Source organism: Ylistrum balloti, unplaced genomic scaffold (genome assembly GCF_031769215.1).
Source record: "Ylistrum balloti isolate Yb309-2 unplaced genomic scaffold, AGI_CSIRO_Ybal_v1 Utg369870, whole genome shotgun sequence".
Classification (NCBI taxonomy): Eukaryota; Metazoa; Mollusca; class Bivalvia; order Pectinida; family Pectinidae; genus Ylistrum; species Ylistrum balloti.
The window spans coordinates 372,728-391,397 of NW_026782013.1; the positions used below are offsets into that span (position 1 = coordinate 372,728).

At 33.6% G+C, this 18,670-nt stretch overlaps 1 protein-coding gene across 1 annotated transcript; it reads right to left on the bottom strand.

Annotated features, from left to right (window-relative positions):
• Window positions 1-1,608: 1,608 nt before the first annotated feature.
• On the bottom strand, window positions 1,609-11,886 carry LOC132545975 (dnaJ homolog subfamily B member 14-like). The gene is made up of 9 exons (XM_060209658.1): window positions 11,754-11,886; window positions 9,836-10,025; window positions 9,447-9,592; window positions 8,655-8,786; window positions 8,185-8,241; window positions 7,490-7,569; window positions 5,929-6,038; window positions 5,499-5,662; window positions 1,609-4,884 (listed from the first exon to the last, which is right to left on the bottom strand). The coding sequence occupies exons 1-9, from the start codon at window positions 11,884-11,886 to the stop codon at window positions 4,772-4,774; spliced, it is 1,125 nt and encodes a 374-aa protein (XP_060065641.1). The 3' UTR covers window positions 1,609-4,771.
• Between the last annotated feature and the right edge of the window lie 6,784 nt (window positions 11,887-18,670).

An 18,670-nucleotide genomic window follows, 5' to 3' on the forward strand; every position in this document is an offset into this window, starting at 1 on the left:
ATTTTCTAATGATGCAGAGAATAGATATACATGTCTTATTATATATTCCATAGATAATCAAGAATGCCATATAATTTAATGGTTATTAAAAATCTAGAAAAATATACCTGTAGTAGCAATTATTCCTGAAAAATGTAAGGTGATATATTGCTTCTCTTTAAGGGGCATTAATGTTCATGGCTGTTAAAATACCATTTTTGTATTTGAAATACACCATTAAAACATGGAAGTATTTTTTATTTTAATGGGCTGTTTTCTTGTCCCCATTAATTTTGTACCTTTAATAGTAATTAATTAATGAAAAAGATCAAGTTAATTTCCATTAACAAAAACCATCAAAAAAATTTGATAGGCGTTAAAAATAAAAATGGTTCCCTTTAATTGCCATTAAATTGGCGAGCTTTTATATTCCTTCCAAAAATATATTTAATAGCTATTAATTTTCCTTTTTTAACAGCAATTAAAGGTACAAAATTAACAACTTAATTAATAGCTTTTTAATGGGAAATCTTAATGGGCTATTTAATGGTCATTTTAATGGCTTGTATGTGCAGTAGTGGAGGTTAATTAAATAAAGAAATCTGAAAATCTGAAAAATCTAAATTATTGACTTTAACCAAGATCCCGATATGTCATTAGTCAACTGTATCGGCATGGAACTGAAAATTTGCTACAGATCAAGTTATGGTTCGACTTTATCAGTGCCATATCAGACTTGAGATCCTGGTCCATTTAAAGCTTGACAATATCAACATGCTATTAAACCTTGGGTACTGGCCATAGTTGGTCTAAAATTATTTTAAGTGTAGTTAGCCTTCGGTCTTTGTTGGAGTCAAGAATTGACCTTTAGTTTTCAAGACACTTATTCAACACCCAGTTCATACGGCATTTTGCAATAGATTTAATCATTAATACTTAATATGAAATTAAATACTATATTAACCTTGTGGGATATGTTTTTATTACATAATTTAAATGGCTGAGTAATTTACTTGAAGTTGTACTGCTATAAACTTAAAAGGGACAGCTTACACTCTATCGTAACTATTTAGATCTTCCAGATGTAAAGAAGGCTTTTATATATTACATTTCTACTTCAACTATTGTTTACAGTATCTAACCTATAAGTACAGAACACAAAACACAAAAGCCCTGACTAAGAGTTGGGATTACTTGCGGACAGTTAAATTACTAATATACAAACAACTTTAATGAGTTTTCATTTCATATAAGATTGTATGAAACAAGTCTTTTAGAAGTTTTTAAGAAACTTTTTATCACAGAACTCAGAAAAGTTACAATTTAACAAGTACCAAGTACTATGCACAACTAGGGACCAAGGGGAACCTCCATATGAAATTTGAGAAAGATCCATCCAGTACTTTTCAAGAAATAACGGTAACAAGAATTGTTCACGGACGGACGGACGAACCACGGACGGCAGGGCGATTTGAATACCCCACCATCTGATGATGGTGGGCTAAAAATATGGAGGAAAATATCAAATGAAAGCAGACAATTCTTGACAATGTCATTGTCCCTGTTATGACATCACACTCAATCAGAGGGTGAATCTCCGGATCTGTTCACAATAACAACACAAAAGTATTACGATTCTGGAGTGTAGTTTATTGACAGTGAATCAACACTGTAAACATAGGGTGGATAAGAAACATCAAACATACACAATCACTAAGGTACGTTGATGGCGAGATATATACATGTGCTCTATGTACACGTACCTTTTAAGATTGTACCGACCCCACTAGGGTTAATAACAATATTTTGTACATATTCAATGTTTCTGTAAAATGTTATTTATATTTGATAGTGTAAAAAACTTAGCCATACAAATTCCACAGCAAAAGGAAAACACATGGCAGACTGAATAATTTAAGATCTATATCAAGTACATATATGTGTCCATGTTTACTTTGTGTACATATAAGTTGAACTTAATGTAGAAATTACATGTATTAAACTCACTGTTAAGTATGATTTGAGTGCCAAATTTTTTCCATAAAATCCATTTACAATGAAAAGTGACTGCCTAAATACTTGTATTACTAGGTACAAACAGTTAACCAAGGAAATCCATGTAATACAAAGTAAGCTTTCTTACTGAAACATCAACAACCTAATAGTGAGGATTTCATACGGAGGAAAAAAAATCATTCCTCTATTTAACAAAATTTGGAAGAGCTATTCCAGAATTAACTGATCAGACACCATCCAACATTAAATGACTTAAGGAATATATTACAAAAAACTATAGATGCTTCTCATCTGCACTGCACATTTAATTTAAGAATAGCCCTAAAATGTAGTATGAAACAATTTTTTATGGAAAACTGATATAGTTACCATGAAGAAAAATGTATTTCTGAGAGCTACTATAAAACTTGTGTCTTCAATTAAAATCTGTTTAAAAAACATTTCTATTTTAAAACCCCAAGAAGCAATTCTCATCGAATTTAACTGATGTCCAGTTTTTAGCCTGCTGTGACTTTTCTATAGAATTTGCATTAATCAATGATAGTTTTCACCTTCAATAACGATAGAAGTCATATTAAATAACGATAGAACTTACATTAAATAATGATAGAACTCACATTAAATGATGATTCCTACTTTGAATAAGTTGGTTAATGAAACAAGCGAGGTTGAACTATGACAGCCTCGTTTACATATCTAAGAAGTTGATCAAATATTATTCATATAACGAAATGGAAATTTTGTCTTGTTTTGATCAATCGATACCTTTTGTAGGTCTGAATTTTTTCTATTCATTAAAAGTCTCATTTTTAGTTTTGCCAATGACTGTTCAAGTGTGTCAAATATTTCCTCTACGTAGAGGAGGTAAACATAAACACACATTTGGTTCTTGTGCAATTTTGCATAATACAATATGATAAGGTAAATTGCTGTTACAATTCTAATTTCAGACAGTTTAACACTGCTGAATGGACAATTGCACTAATAATAAACACACCACTACTGACACTGACATTCATAAATAGAAACAGCTTTCATATGTACAAAAATTAATTGAAAACAACACAAAGGATAATGAAAATATCATATATTAACTTTCTCTGAAAAACGTTACCTTTTTTCTGTTATTATACGCACATTTTTATTTATCAACACAATATTCACATCCAATGTTCACATACATTCAAATATTCAGTAAATCATAAAGCCTGCGCTATCCATGGCCAGGATGCCATTTAGATCTGTTTATATACCTATATTCCAAGTATCTGTTTAGTCTTTCATTTTTTTCTGATTTTGAGCCCAATGAATTTGAGTAAAAACTGGAATGCCTCATATGATAGTAAGTTATCGTATCAGATTAATATTTGCAGAACCCCTTGCAAAATACTAGCTCAAGGTATAATACATATATACATTTATAAAAGTATACATCTTTACTGCAAGAAAGTAAATAATGGAAGTTTAGTTGCATATCCAGGCACATTACAACAAAACATCAAACTCTTATGATTTACCAACTCAAAAATTAAAAGAAAGAGTAGTTTATGTCCTATAAAAGAAACTCTCCAAATTAAGAAGTTCCTTGTACATGTGTCAGTCACCAAATCAAATATAAATGCTAACGATTCATGACAACATATAATGTTACTAATGTAACAAGTACTGTCGCAAGTGACTCAAGCACTTCATATTTACATGTGTATATCATTTTCTTCTGTAAGCTACGTACCAACATCACAGTCAGTAAGACAATCCCAATACACACAGACCACACTGGTTCTCACATCGCTCAACATTCACACAAAACATATAGGTCGCACACTCTGGACAAGTAAGGAGAATCCCTGACATTCAATAACACATCCAATATTTTAAAGTTACCAGAAACAATGTGCCCTACCAGATATTTATCTCAACATGAACGCACTATGAGGTTCATCTTACAATTATTATTATAAAAGAAATTACAAAGATATATAGTTTAAAGTCACATTATGTTGCTCATGACAACATGATGAAAGTACAGATAGGCTACCAAAATTGTCATATTTGTTAATTTATGTAATATGACATATCAATCAAAACAACTTTAATTTCCTACTGGAAAAAAAGTCATGTGACCTGATATATCAGATGTGGCTATATAATATAATGATCTCAGGTTATTAGGTACACAAAAGATATATTGAAGGTTTAGTGTGTACAATTACAATTACTTTTACAATTATTTTAAACTACAAACCATCCACATATACACATTTTGTATTTTTGATCTATAACACATTTTGTATTTTATAATCATTCATTGATCCTGCAAGTGGAATTTTTGCTCTAAATTATGACAAATCCTTTATAGGGCTGCATTCACTTAGAATAAGTGAAGGAATTTTTCAAATGCTTAAACTTGTATTTAAAGTCAATCTATATATAACTCTAGTAGGAGAAATCTAGCTAATAATTGATAGCGAAGTTAAAATATCGTGTAGAAAATCTTGTCTTCCATCATGATTTTATAATAGTTGTGTTATACATCATTCCAAAACCTTATCTTTAATGATTTTGTCCCATTAACTACATCTAAATATCTGTATATCAAGTCTCTGATAACCATAAAATTCCAAATTGACATGTTACATGTCATCAAGAATTCACAACTCCATGGGTTGGTCGTTAGGGCCACATGAACCAATAGTTCCATTCTGTCATCACAGGGAAATTGAAGAAAAAAGGAAACCAACATGACATTCCGATCTCACTTGTTTAACAAGAGGTATCATGAAGAATATATCTTGTTCAACTGATCACATGAAGGAGTCTCTAAATTACTAGCTTTTTCATATAATTTTCCATCTGCATAATTCCTGGCTCGCCATAGCATGTTCTCTTCTGAAAAAAAAAGGATTTTGTACATTTAGGAAAATTTTCAGTGAAATACAAGGGTATTAAAGGCCAAACTACTGATTCACCAACTCATTTTGTATATACAAGAACTCTTAAGCTACATGTTAAAACCTTCTGCCCTCTTCAAATTGCTGCAATAAAGTCTTCGGTAATGTTTTCAAATTATACCTAAAACTGAAGTAAAGAAAATATGTCTTAATGTGTATCTAATATGATCAATTAACCTACCATTTTATGCTTTAGGCATGAGAGCATCAAAAAATGTTTATAGGCATTGAGAAGCCACAAATTATTGCCTGGTCTGGTGAGATCTTATTTATTATTGCAGACATATTAGACTGAATTGGTTGTCAATATCTATCAAAAGAACATTTAATTGCATTGTTCATAGCGTCATGTTACACAAAATTTGATGGCAACCTAACAAGGTCTAAAGGTTGATCAATCAGAATTAACTCTGAATTCACCATGACACTCCACTCCACTAACATGAAGATGTATATAGGACATACTGAAGGTTATATACTTGTACTTCCTGGTCATGTTAATTTATGTATTCAATGTTACCAATGAGGTTTCCTTGCCATCTTTATACTTACTATAGCTTCTCTCTCGCCAACAGTTTTGGCGTAATGATGATATATACTCTTCCTCTACTTGTCGTTCTAAACGCCGTAAATCACTCTTGAATTCAACTCGAAAATCTCTTTTTACATAATATGGAACTTGAAGATTTCCTGTTTTTCTCTGAACAGCATATTTTCTACAAAGAAAACCATGTTTTTATATATAAGTAAAGACAATAGTAAATTTTATGTAACACTCTATTACAATGTTTTGAAATATTTGAGTTGGATCCTTTAAAATAAATGAAGGAAAAGCCAGAAAACATTATATGCATATAAAATGATTTCTTTGTAACAGACTTTAAAAAACAATTACAAATTTCGAAAACTTAAAATTTCGAATATAATGTGACAATCCAGATTAATGGGTTTAGTCAGCATTTATAAAAGTTTCATCACTTACTCTGTTTTATGCATGTTGAACAGTGGATCGCTGACAAAGAAACTACTAAGAAGGGATAGAAGGACTAGTAAGATTATTGGCGTTAACTGCAGTAGTAAAGTGTAGCTCCCCTATAACAGAAACAAATGATCCATCAGTTCATATCAAATACAAGTATTTTTTTAGATATTTTAACAAGGGTACCATGCTCTATGTTAATAACCAAACACTGTTAAAATTAACATTAAGCTGATTTTCTGAACCAGTACTTAAACTTTTTTAATTTCCATTACAGATAAATATCAATGGGACTTCTATGTATTATTACTGGCTTAAACCTATAATAAACTGTTACAGACTTATAATAATCTATTATACACTGTTATAGACTTAAAACCTACTATTTACTGTTACAGACATAAAACCTACCATACACTGTTATAGACTTAAAACCTACTATATACTGTTACAGACATAAAATCTATTATATACTGTTACAGACTTAAAACCTACTATATACTGTTACAGACTTAAAACCTACTATATACTGTTACAGACTTAAAACCTACTATAAACTGTTACAGACTTAAAACCTATTATATACTGTTACAGACTTAACACCTACTATAAACTGTTACAGACTTAAAACCTACTATGAACTGTTACAGACTTAAAACCTACTATATACTGTTACAGACTTAAAACCTATTATATACTGTTACAGACTTAAAACCTATTATATACTGTTACAGACTTAAAACCTATTATATACTGTTACAGACTTAAAATCTATTATATACTGTTACAGACTTAAAACCTATTATATACTGTTACAGACTTAAAACCTACTATATACTGTTACAGACTTAAAACCTACTATATACTGTTACAGACTTAAAATCTATTATAAACTGTTACAGACTTAAAACCTACTATATACTGTTACAGACTTAAAATCTATTATATACTGTTACAGACTTAAAACCTACTATAAACTGTTACCGACTGTTACAGACTTAAAACCTATTATATACTGTTACAGACTTAAAATCTATTATATACTAATACAGACTTAAAACCTACTATATACTGTTACAGACTTAAAAACCTATTATATACTGTTACAGACTTAAAACCTACTATAAACTGTTACAGACTTAAAACCTATTATATACTGTTACAGACTTAAAACCTAATATAAACTGTTACAGACTTAAAACCTACTATAAACTGTTACAGACTTAAAACCTATTATATACTGTTACAGACTTAAAACCTATTATATACTGTTACAGACTTAACACCTACTATAAACTGTTACAGACTTAAAACCTACTATATACTGTTACAGACTTAAAACCTACTATAAACTGTTACAGACTTAAAATCTATTATATACTGTTACAGACTTAAAACCTATTATATACTGTTACAGACTTAAAACCTATTATATACTGTGACAGACTTAAAATTATTAAACAATAAGACAGATATTAAACCGACAAAACACTGTTATAGGCTTACATCATTATTTCTACATTTACATCACTAGACCTCTATAATACACCAATAAATGACTTACATCGTTGGATACATTGGTAGCACGGTGGTGGTGCTGATGATGCTGTGCATGCCTTGGTCGGTGTGTTGTGTATACATGGTCTGAAAACATCAAAGAGATACCAACATTTTCAGAAATCTATAAAGGTGAAAAGTATTTATATCAATCATAACAATTGTGATTTTACTAGACTGATACCAAATTTAAATTGAAAATGTTCTCAATCTATATCCTTTTCTTTGTGATGTCACTATGCATATGACACTACAAAGATTCGACATTACAATGAAAACAAAAGGAATCTACATCCATCCACAATTCCACTAGTTTACATTACACATCTTCCCAAGAATTTATTGGTGTTATAACACTGATAGCAGGGTAGGTAAGTGATTAAATTTAGAAGGTATGCCAACCACATCAATCTCAAGATATTCTATCTGACTTAATCTGTTTGAGAGGCAAAGTGAATAATGGCTCACCAGTTCTCTGAAACACAACAAAATCATTCTGATCTGCTATATACATATAATTAGTAAAATAAAGCACAAACATGAACAGGATAATCAACGCCTAGGATGCTGTTACAGACAACTAGTTAATTTACAAAACATTTTCAGATCCTGTTTTCCACAAACATTTGTTGGTATCAACTAACTGATGATATTGTTCATAGGCGGATAGCTAACAAATAAAAGCATCAAGAAATAACTTACTTGTAGGAAATCCTCCCCCGAAAAACATGTTAAACAATTCTTCTGGAGAAATGTCACCTGTAACAGTCATTTAATCATGATTATCACAGAACTACAACCACATAATTAAAGCTGTCAAAATGATAGGCAAAATGTGTAGCATTATATAAATATGTAAACAATACTGTATTTGTAGTGATAATACTATAACTAAAAGGTAGGCTTCAGTCTAAGACCTTCTATACTTATAATAACGTCCTTGATAAATTTTAAGATTTAATGTCGGGTTAACATAAAAATCAATTTCTGGCAATGGCAAGATAAAAAATCAGCTTTTATTTTGTACCTATCTTGGGAGAGCCTACCATTTGCTGGCAGAATTTAACTTTTGAAGAGGCTCTAAAATCAAGTTCTGTATTGTTCTAATATGTTAGCCAATAAACCATTGTTATGGGGAAGTAAAAGGATTATAATAAATATGTAAAACTTGCCTTCAAAACCGTGTGAGTAGTCATGATGGTAACCTCTCCGAGATTCTGTAGTTGTGTCAGTCTCAGGACCATACAAATCATATTTTTTTCTTTTATCAGCGTCACTGAGGACAGCAAAGGCATTACCGATCGCTGTAACAAAATAAAATATCATTTTCAGTGCATCGAACATGTAAATATTTTCCAGTTTGCATTCCTGCTAGTTAGAATATTAAATGTGTTTGCATGAACATGCAAATTTAAACCAAAAATTACATGGCATGTTTAGTAAACAACTGTTTTTGCTCTTAATGAATTTTGAACATTAATCCTTTGAAGAAATAGCAATAATAATCTTTAACTGCCAAATCCAAGATGGTCAGCTGGAAGCCGTTTAGTTTTTTTCTGATCAGTCCCATAATCAAATGGGCACTAGGGACCAAGGGGGACCTACATATGCAATTTGAGAGAGATCCATTCAGCACTTCTTAAATAAAAAATATAACAAACTTTACTAAGTAAAATCCTAGAAGGCTGTCTGTCAGCCATTTTGTTTTTCCCGATAAGTCCCAAAATCAAACGGGCACAACTTGGGGTCAAGGGGAACCTACATATAAAATTTGAGAAAGATCTATGCAATAGTTCTCAAGAAAAAGCAATAACAAATATTGGACAGACAAACCGACCGACAGATATAGGGTGATTTGAAAAGCTCACAATCTGATGATGGTGGGCTAACAAAAAGCTTTAAAGAGTATCTTGTAGGCCAAATTGACGTAAAAAAACACATTTACTGTGAATTCAGGGAATTACCTTTAAATGCTTCCGTTGCTCCTGGGGCTTTGTTCTTGTCGGGATGCATTTGTAAAGCTAGTTTTCTATATGCCTTCTTTAAGTCATTTTCTGTGGCATCTTTTTGAACCCCCAGTATATCATAATAATCTTTACATTTCTTTATTCTGAAAAAGGAAAAAACACAGGTATATTTATTTCAGATCATTTTTTATAACAGACATGGCCAGACAATACACATACTTAAAATTGATTGGCATATTGTGATGAAATAAGTCTCGCTATCAACCTGTATGTGACAGATACATTAAATCCTGGATAGCAGTTAACCATATAAGATAAGATATCAACGATTTTCAAATGAAGATGTTAAGATGTGAGTGACTGAGTATGACAAAACTAATAATCACCTCTTGACTGCCTCTATCTGTTCTTGTGTGTAACTCCTTTCTACTGTATCAGACTCTCCTTGGTTTTCCTCTGAGGCACCCCTTCCTGTACTTCCTCTCCTCTGTCGAACATTTTCTTTTGTGCTTTCTTCAGCATGTGTTTTTTTTCCTGCAGTTGTTCCATTCATTGTGCTAATTTGTTCCATCAATTCTAAGGAAATAAAGGAGAATATCATTACATCATCTTACACAACAATGTGCAAAATATGGTTGAAGAGTGATTGACGAATGATAACATTGAGGCTACTAATACAGGCAATAGTCTATAGATCAATAAATAACACTCTTTACACTTTGTTTTTGTTGGGGGAGGGGGTTCTGTTTTAACTGAACTTTTGTCAATCACAGAGAGCATAGCTCGCAAAGATATACATCACTCCTCATCAGGAAATTATATGTATGATTTCATTACCTATCTTGTACTCTTACTCTTTTCAGACTGGAGTCAATAATCCATCTATCCCTGATCAATACAAGAAAGTTGATAAAATGTCAGAATGATATGAATCATTTGAACTACAAAAGTGACCATTGACCATTAGCTAATAGTATTTGATGACACTATGCTGTCACTGAAATCAATAGGTTGAATATGTTAAAATGTTCTTCAGATGTCTTAAACACAGACAAACATAGTGGGAGGGGGGATAAAGAATGGCATTTTCAATAAACTTAATTGATAACATAATTGGATGACAGTGTGTCCAGTATTCATAGGAAGTGAATGTATTCTCTGTAACAGTAAAATTTTACTTTTCCCCCTATTTTTGGTAATTTATTCCTACAATACATCATCTAGAATTTGCATAAGAATTAATGTTAATGGCAATTGATATCTTTATTACAACACATATTAATTATCTTTTTGTTATATTAAAAAGATTCCATGATCAATTATGACAAATAAGTATTGAACATCACATCTGATGAGGTTAAATAATTAGATAATTGATTACATCCGCTCATCATCCCATCATTAAGGATAAGGTAGTTGTTGAATAAATACCAAGGGCAAGGCAAATAGGATATGATTAGTCATCTTTATGACTGCACGTCTTGAGATTCCCTTTGTATCTAGTACCCATTGCAATTTTTTGTAGACTATAGTTAATGTTAACACTTTGTGAATGATAATAGACTAGTTGCATAGCAAACATGTTGAACTTCATGACACCTTAAAACCAACGACAAAGTCAGTGGCCTAAAGCAACAAAAAGTAACAAGCATCCCTCCCCCAAATGCATAATATGTCCGTAACAACCCTGCATTGCAAATATACAGATACAGTGATTACTGGGGTCAAACCTTTGTCTTCAGTCATGGGATGTATTATACTGTCCATGTTCTTGCTTGTGAACATCAAACTGAGACTGATTGATGGTGCTATCACAGATCTCCACTAGAGCTAATATACTGGGAACATTAAATATATTATACTGACAATGCACAATGAGTTGTCATTCTCCTTTATCATAAACGACACATGTATTGTATCTTTTTAATGTCATGGTTGATTGTGGGGACGATTCGTCCTCCGTTCTTGTTGATGAGATCAAATTTTACGCAATAGTCATTTAATGAGACGATTTACCAAAACAAGACTAATCATCAGATCATTGAATAATTAGAGAACATTTCAACACTAAGAAACGGTTGCGTATAACATCGCGCATACATATAAATACAATTTTGTCATGTTTCTAAACATTAAAACTATGACATTTTACCGAAATCCATTCAACATTTAACTATGTGGTCACCGAAACAACACACACTCTCAATACATGAAAAAACACACCGAAGCCGATACGTGATCGCTGACGATATCATAATTTACGACTTAACTTTAGATTAAATACTAAGAGAACATAATGGTTACCTTTCGCTTTTTGTGAAGGATAAAGCCGTTCTGCTTTATTGAGGAATTTTAAAGCTTTTGATTTCTCTCCATCGGCCAAATACTTCTTCGCAAGCGATATACATCGCTCGCTTTCGTCCTTATTCCCATCCATTTTGTTTTACATGTTACAGGAAGTAGAATTTTGTTGCAAGGACCAATTTGATTGGCTGAAATAGGTAAGGTTCCTTGGACCAAAATACAAGATAGTTCGACATAAAAATATCATGAAAGAATATTGGCAATACCTGAAATCGAAATATTTTTTTACACATAAAATGTGCACTGTTTGTACTTTATTTTGTCAAGAGTGATGGAATGAAATACATTTTCAACAACTAGTCGCAAACATGGAGCAGCCAATAGAAACAGCAGAAACATCTCAGTTCGGCTTGTTAGGAATGATGACGTTTCATTGATTGTCTCCCTTGAAAATGCAAGTTGGACTAAGACCACAATTAAATACTTCCGGGTTCAGTACCCACGAATGAGGTCCCTAAAAAATGTATGTGTATTTGGGAAAAAAATAATATGCCTCTTTGAATTGGATGTTTGCCTATAAATTTGCTGTAGATGTGTTATAGAGATGATAATCTAGCTGTCAGTGTGTAAATCATTCATATTGAACATGTATTTTGTGCTGCAGGATCCGGTGTAAAAAGTCCTGTTTTCACCTTTACCCCTGACCCGGATGTATATAATTGACGTTGGTGACACATATGGAGGTATATCTCCAGAAAATGCCCAACATGATGGGTTGAAACTTTTACATTTTGCTTCTCAGATGTTGATCTTGGCCAGGTGAAATGGAAATTTGCAGATGAAACTTTGGGACTTAGTTATGAATTTTAATGTTACAATGAAACATATAGTGAAATTAATTGTGGTCTTAGTCCTTAATGACATGCCTAAAAATCCATGTTTTTATTTCTCATACCCACATTTTTTGACCGATTCTCATACAAATTGGCATGGTTGTTCTATATTTCATGACTGATTAGGTAGTGAAATAATTTTTAATTCATCACTTCGATTATAATTAAAATTTTAATTGAATTAAATTTTTAGAAAATTTTTAAACTTTATTTTCTGGAGTGATCAGGACATCTATAAATAACATCAAATTAGCATATTTGTGTTCTTGTGTATTCCTACGCCAGATTTTTAAAAGTTAAGATGGAGGATTTTTTTCAAATTATACAAGTACAAGATCTTAGAAAATTCTGTGGTTAGCCCAGATAATGGCTTGTGTAGGATTTGGATTGGACCTGTAACAAGGACAGGGAAATATGGAATTCTGTCATTTAAGGACCCCAGTGATTTAAAATGGAAAAAGAAACATGCACACAGACTTGCTTTTATTTGTTTTTCTGAAAATTTAGAATTGTCAAGTGATCTGGACTGTTCCCATCTCTGTCATAATAGTTTATGTTTAAATGTAGAGCACATAAGTTCAGAACCTCATTTTGTAAATAATAACAGGCAGTACTGTTTAAATTCAAATGTGTGTTATGGTCATTTAGGGTTCAGTGACTGCATGTTGAATTTGAAAATGTAATTGAGTTTTTATTGATTTGAGGGTATTAGCTATTGTACACTGATGTATACAACATTGTCCGACTACCACCACGTGGAGGTTCCCTCATTAGGTAGTCATATATTTTGTTGTTGTTGTTGCTGTTGTTGTTACATTATTTTGTGTTTTTTTTTCTGATTGTTGACATGTCTCTAATAAATTTGTTGTCACCTCTTCTTCTCAATACAGGTGGTCCTGAGGTCGGTTGTCTCCCCTACATGGATGGATGTTGGGATCTAGCTGACCTCTCCTGTAGTCAGACTTCCGAGCGGACCTGGACCTTTTCGCATGCTGCTTGTGCTGTTCTGCTAACAACAACATACTTCTTTTCTTGACAGCAGGTTTGTATTGGTGGTGGCGTTGATATATTTCCTCTGAGCTGAGTTGATTAAGTTTATGTTTGACCTCCCTACTTGATTGAAGAAGCAGTTGTATTCAAACCTAATGACACAGTGATCAGGTGACATCATATCCTTTCCCTCTCAGCCAAGCTCCTGTCCAGCAAAGTTTGTTGTGGAGGGCACGTCCAAGTATCCACTTCTTAGGGGTAGATGTCTCGATACCCAGACTTGACCCCTGTGAGGCATTCATCCCTGGCTTCTTAGCACTTCCAAATGATGTACTGTTGTACCGCCCATCCACAGCTAGTCCGATGGTGCTCGGGGAATCATCTCCTCTCAGGGTGTTGGCCTCCACCACCAGTCTGGTCTTCTCGGACATGTCCTTTTTGTTGAGGGCAGTAATGTCCTTGGACACTTGATTTGCCTGTCGCTGCACTCCACTCTTGGCTCCTGCAGGTATATTCAGGTGTCCGAGAAGTAACGTGGCTCCTTTGGTGCTGACAGCCTGGCCACACAAAGCTGAAGGCAGGTACTTGTTGACAAGGGCTGGCTTTGGTCCGGGCTTATCCGTGTCTGCCTCTCTATGTAGTTTGTACAGTGGAGATCTGTTCTGGCATTTATTACATCGGACAGCACAACTCCATCCCAGAGCCCTTTTCCGCTCGGTGTCCAGTTCAAACTCCGGTACCATGCATGATGTAGTGTTTGGTTGTCCGGCGTGAAGTCTGATGATGGTGTTCCACATTTTCACCATCAACACTATGTCGATGATCCGGTTTCCTTCTATTACAGGCTCAGAGTTGGATTCTTCAGCTGTAACAGTTGCCGGCCGTAGTATCCATGTTGGACAAGGTCTGTCTCCAGTATCTGTTGTTACCAGGGAAAGGCCGTCAGGACTGGGCTTGGTGATCAGCTGAAATTCCTGGGTGGTCAGTCTTCTGGTCAGAGCTGGTCTCTCTTCTCTGGTGACAGGTACCTCAGGATCTTCAACTTTAAATACCTGGCCCTTATTCTTTGGAACATTTCCAGGCTTGAACTAATTGTTCCTTCTCTTTCTGTCTCCCTTCATATTGGTAATGGTCAGTAATGGTCAGTAGTGGTCAGCAGTGTGGTCAGCAGTGGTCAGTCAGAAGTAGTCAGATGTATTAAGAATACAAAAATCAAACTGAAGCTGACCATTTGATTGGTCATTGTGATATACACATCATTGCCTGTTTAATAATATAACATCAAAGGTGTTTCAGAGACAGGGAGAGCCCCAAAAGTAAACATAAAGGCCCAAAGAGAACACCCCACCCCCCTCCCCTGCCTTTGGCATGGGTAGTCTTTGTATGTATACATGTGGCTGTTAGTTAGTCCAGTGGGTGTCATTCACTGTGATTGTTTACTGCAAGTCTTCACTGTTATCTATTGATTATTTCATGTCCAAATCAAAGCTGAAAAATGCTTTAAAGCAGATTAAATGTTCAGTTAATATTAAAATTTGGTAATTGAAAAAAAAAATTTAAATTCTACAAAAAAAAATGAAGTTGTAATTTGAAATTGAAAAACTTTTTTGTATAGGTATATGTAGGAATTATTCAAGTTTATATACCAATTTACAGAACTGAAATATCTTAATAATTGCAAAATCTGTTTCATTTTTCCTGACGCTTGGTGTCTGTGATATGTACAGCAAAGTGTATGTAAAGCTGAGTTAAAATCTCAGTCTGAGAGGGGTTTTTCAATTCTTCATAACTCCTGTTTTATTTGACCTACGCTGATTCTGTTTACGCCGAAATGTTTGAAATAGCTCAAAATCATTCATATTGAACATGTATTTTGTGCTGCAGGATCCGGTGTAAAAAGTCCTGTTTTCACCTTTACCCCTGACCCGGATGTATATAATTGACGTTGGTGACACATATGGAGGTATATCTCCAGAAAATGCCCAACATGATGGGTTGAAACTTTTACATTTTGCTTCTCAGATGTTGATCTTGGCCAGGTGAAATGGAAATTTGCAGATGAAACTTTGGGACTTAGTTATGAATTTTAATGTTACAATGAAACATATAGTGAAATTAATTGTGGTCTTAGTCCAGTTAGACTTGCAAAGTCATTGCGTTTATAAACCGGAAACCTATCTTCCTGTAACGTTGAGGACTGACTTAATCAATACTACCTAAATAGACTTTTAAGAGAAACAGTTTTAGAGATACACGACTTTTTCAAACAAGTTTTAATGACTTCAGTTTGATGTAGATTATCCACAGAGAAAGATAAATGGGTTGAACATCTTTTTAACGATATTTGATTCCATTTATTGCGGTATTTTTTTTTTACATAAAATCTAAATTTGAAAATAATGTTAAAACATGCTTCCTGTCAAAATACATGGAAATCTATCAGAACCTACTCAAAGCTAACAAAAATGAAATACTTTTGTTATGCTATTTGGACCATATGAAACACATAGATATATCAGATTCATGTACATTCAATGTAGTAATGTAAGTCAAAATTACTTTAAAACTTATGACATGACAACCAAGACTGAATGATGTTAGTATCAAATGAATGACCATCTCTATTAGCCCTCCGTCCTTCCTTGATACATGTAAGGACAAAACAATATAATGCCATCGTGTGACACAGTTTATGGCATTGGAATATCATTTTTCATTTCTTAATTTTGAACTATGAATTATGAACTACTGGATACAATGTTTGACTAGATACTTCAAATATTTCCAGTCGTTCATAATAGGATTAAGCAATACAATGGCGTCTTAAATACTAGTCGCGAAATACCGCTCGGATGAGAACTTCTCTCGGATCCTGGACTTGATTTATTTGTCTGCCGAGTTGATCGCCCTGTGAACTGCCACGATCTTGAGACGAAATCACCTCATCGTACCTGGTGGCCACATTACTGAACCATATACGAGAGGCCCGTCGCATGTCACCCAGCGGAACATTTCGGATCCCCACCGGAGTTGTACTTAAGCCAAAATTCTACCGCCCAAGCCATCGTGGTCCCAGAGTTTGATCCCGGCCATTGTAAACATTAAGATTCTTCCAACAGTTCAAACATTTTCCGAGGGAAGAGAAAAGTTTTCGGAACAAGTTTAATTTGCTTTCAGTATGCCTCCCGACTCTCCACATGGGCGCCAATAGAATGTGTTCACTTTTTCATTTGCCTCCGCTACGGATCGAACCCGTGACTTAAAGCTAAATAGTTTTGATCCGGAATATTGCAGGTAGCGTTTATCAGGAGTGCATACAAGCTAGGTATAAATGTAACCCTAAACTGTTTTACAACCAAGACTGCATCACTTACGATAAACCGACGACTGAAGGATACCACATTAATTCTGTTTGATTTTTAAGACCACTTTGGCGTTCCTTCTGATACTATAATGACTGTTAGACAAATACATTAATTCCTAGCACTAAATAACTTAAGATTTCTGGAAACATATACGTTAAGTTTATTTTCGTCTTTCCTTGATATCTTGAAGAATAGTTTGATATTATTTTTACTGAAATGCAACCAATGAGACCTCGGACTTGTTATAAAAAAGAGCCTTGTCTGAAAGCATCGTTTCAAGTTGATTCGTCTCACAGGACTGCGATCAATGATGAGAGCCTTACTTGATATCACGTATTAACACGGAAATTTTACGGCAAATAAATGGAATAAAAACCTGCAGTTAGCTAAGGAACTCAGCCAGCTCTCTAAATCATGATCTACATAAAGACCATCTTTATGATGACCCATCTTGTGCATGTGGTACCCCAACTGAAACAGCTCAACATTTCTTTTTTGACTGTCCTAGATATATTAACCCTAGACAAAGTTTATTACAAACCCTAAACAACCATGATCTTTACCACTATGAACTAAACTATGTTTTGCATGGCTGCCAAATCTGTACCACTCACATCAATAAATCATTGTTTGATGCTGTAATTAAGTATATTGATGATACAGAAAGGCCTTAATGTCCATTGTTTAGTATCTACTGACATGAATTGAAATTGTAAGACAAATCTAAAACTAAGACAAAATATGATTGGAAAAAACTGATATCCTTTCATAGATATAGTTAATTCAACTTTTATCAATAATGAGATGCATGCTGGTTAATAGTTATTTACATTCATAAGATTAATAAAAAATAACAGAGTTGTCTCCCATAATTTAAAATTGAATAGTGATTGTATGTGTGTAATGTATGTATGTATGTTTATGGTGTATTATGTTTATGTCTGACCACCATGTTGTCTAGGGAGAATACATATCGGCTCTAGCCTGCTGTCTAATTCTATTGATTGTTTGTATCAATAAAATATTCTGAAATGAAATGGAGTAATGCTTCTTGGCAGTGGAAAGTTGATTCATGGAAGATGTAATGCTACTATTCGGAAGAGAAACATAAACAGCTTCTGAGTAGAATGTCATCAAATTTGCCAAGGAGTTTAAGGTTTTGTTGTCATTGTCAGGCAGCAGGTACTATAACAGGCAACGTTTGAAAATGGCGAGGAAGAGGATATGGTAGGCCAAATGTCAGTTGTGGAGGAGAAATAAAGACGCAGATGTTGAAATTGGGAAGGACCTGGCATGTGTCGCATGTCATGGCTTTGAAATAGACAACATACCGATAGCTAATAAGTTCACACGAAAGCAATGGAATTAATTATTGCTGAAGTCCACCATTGTTTAATGAGGTTTAACGTGATTTTGGATTCATGAAAACTTGCGTTCATACCGTACCATGAATGGCTTATTAATAAACCGTCAAATCGTCAAGAAATCCTTTATTTCTGTCAATATATTGGCATGGTTTATTTAATTTATTGCACTACCCACCTGTCCATTGCGTTCTCCAATAATAGCGCCTCGCGTTATCTAACTGATAATGTAGGTAGGAATACCTTCAAACATGATAATGTATTATTGACAGAAATTAGATATCTATATAATATATATAATTTTT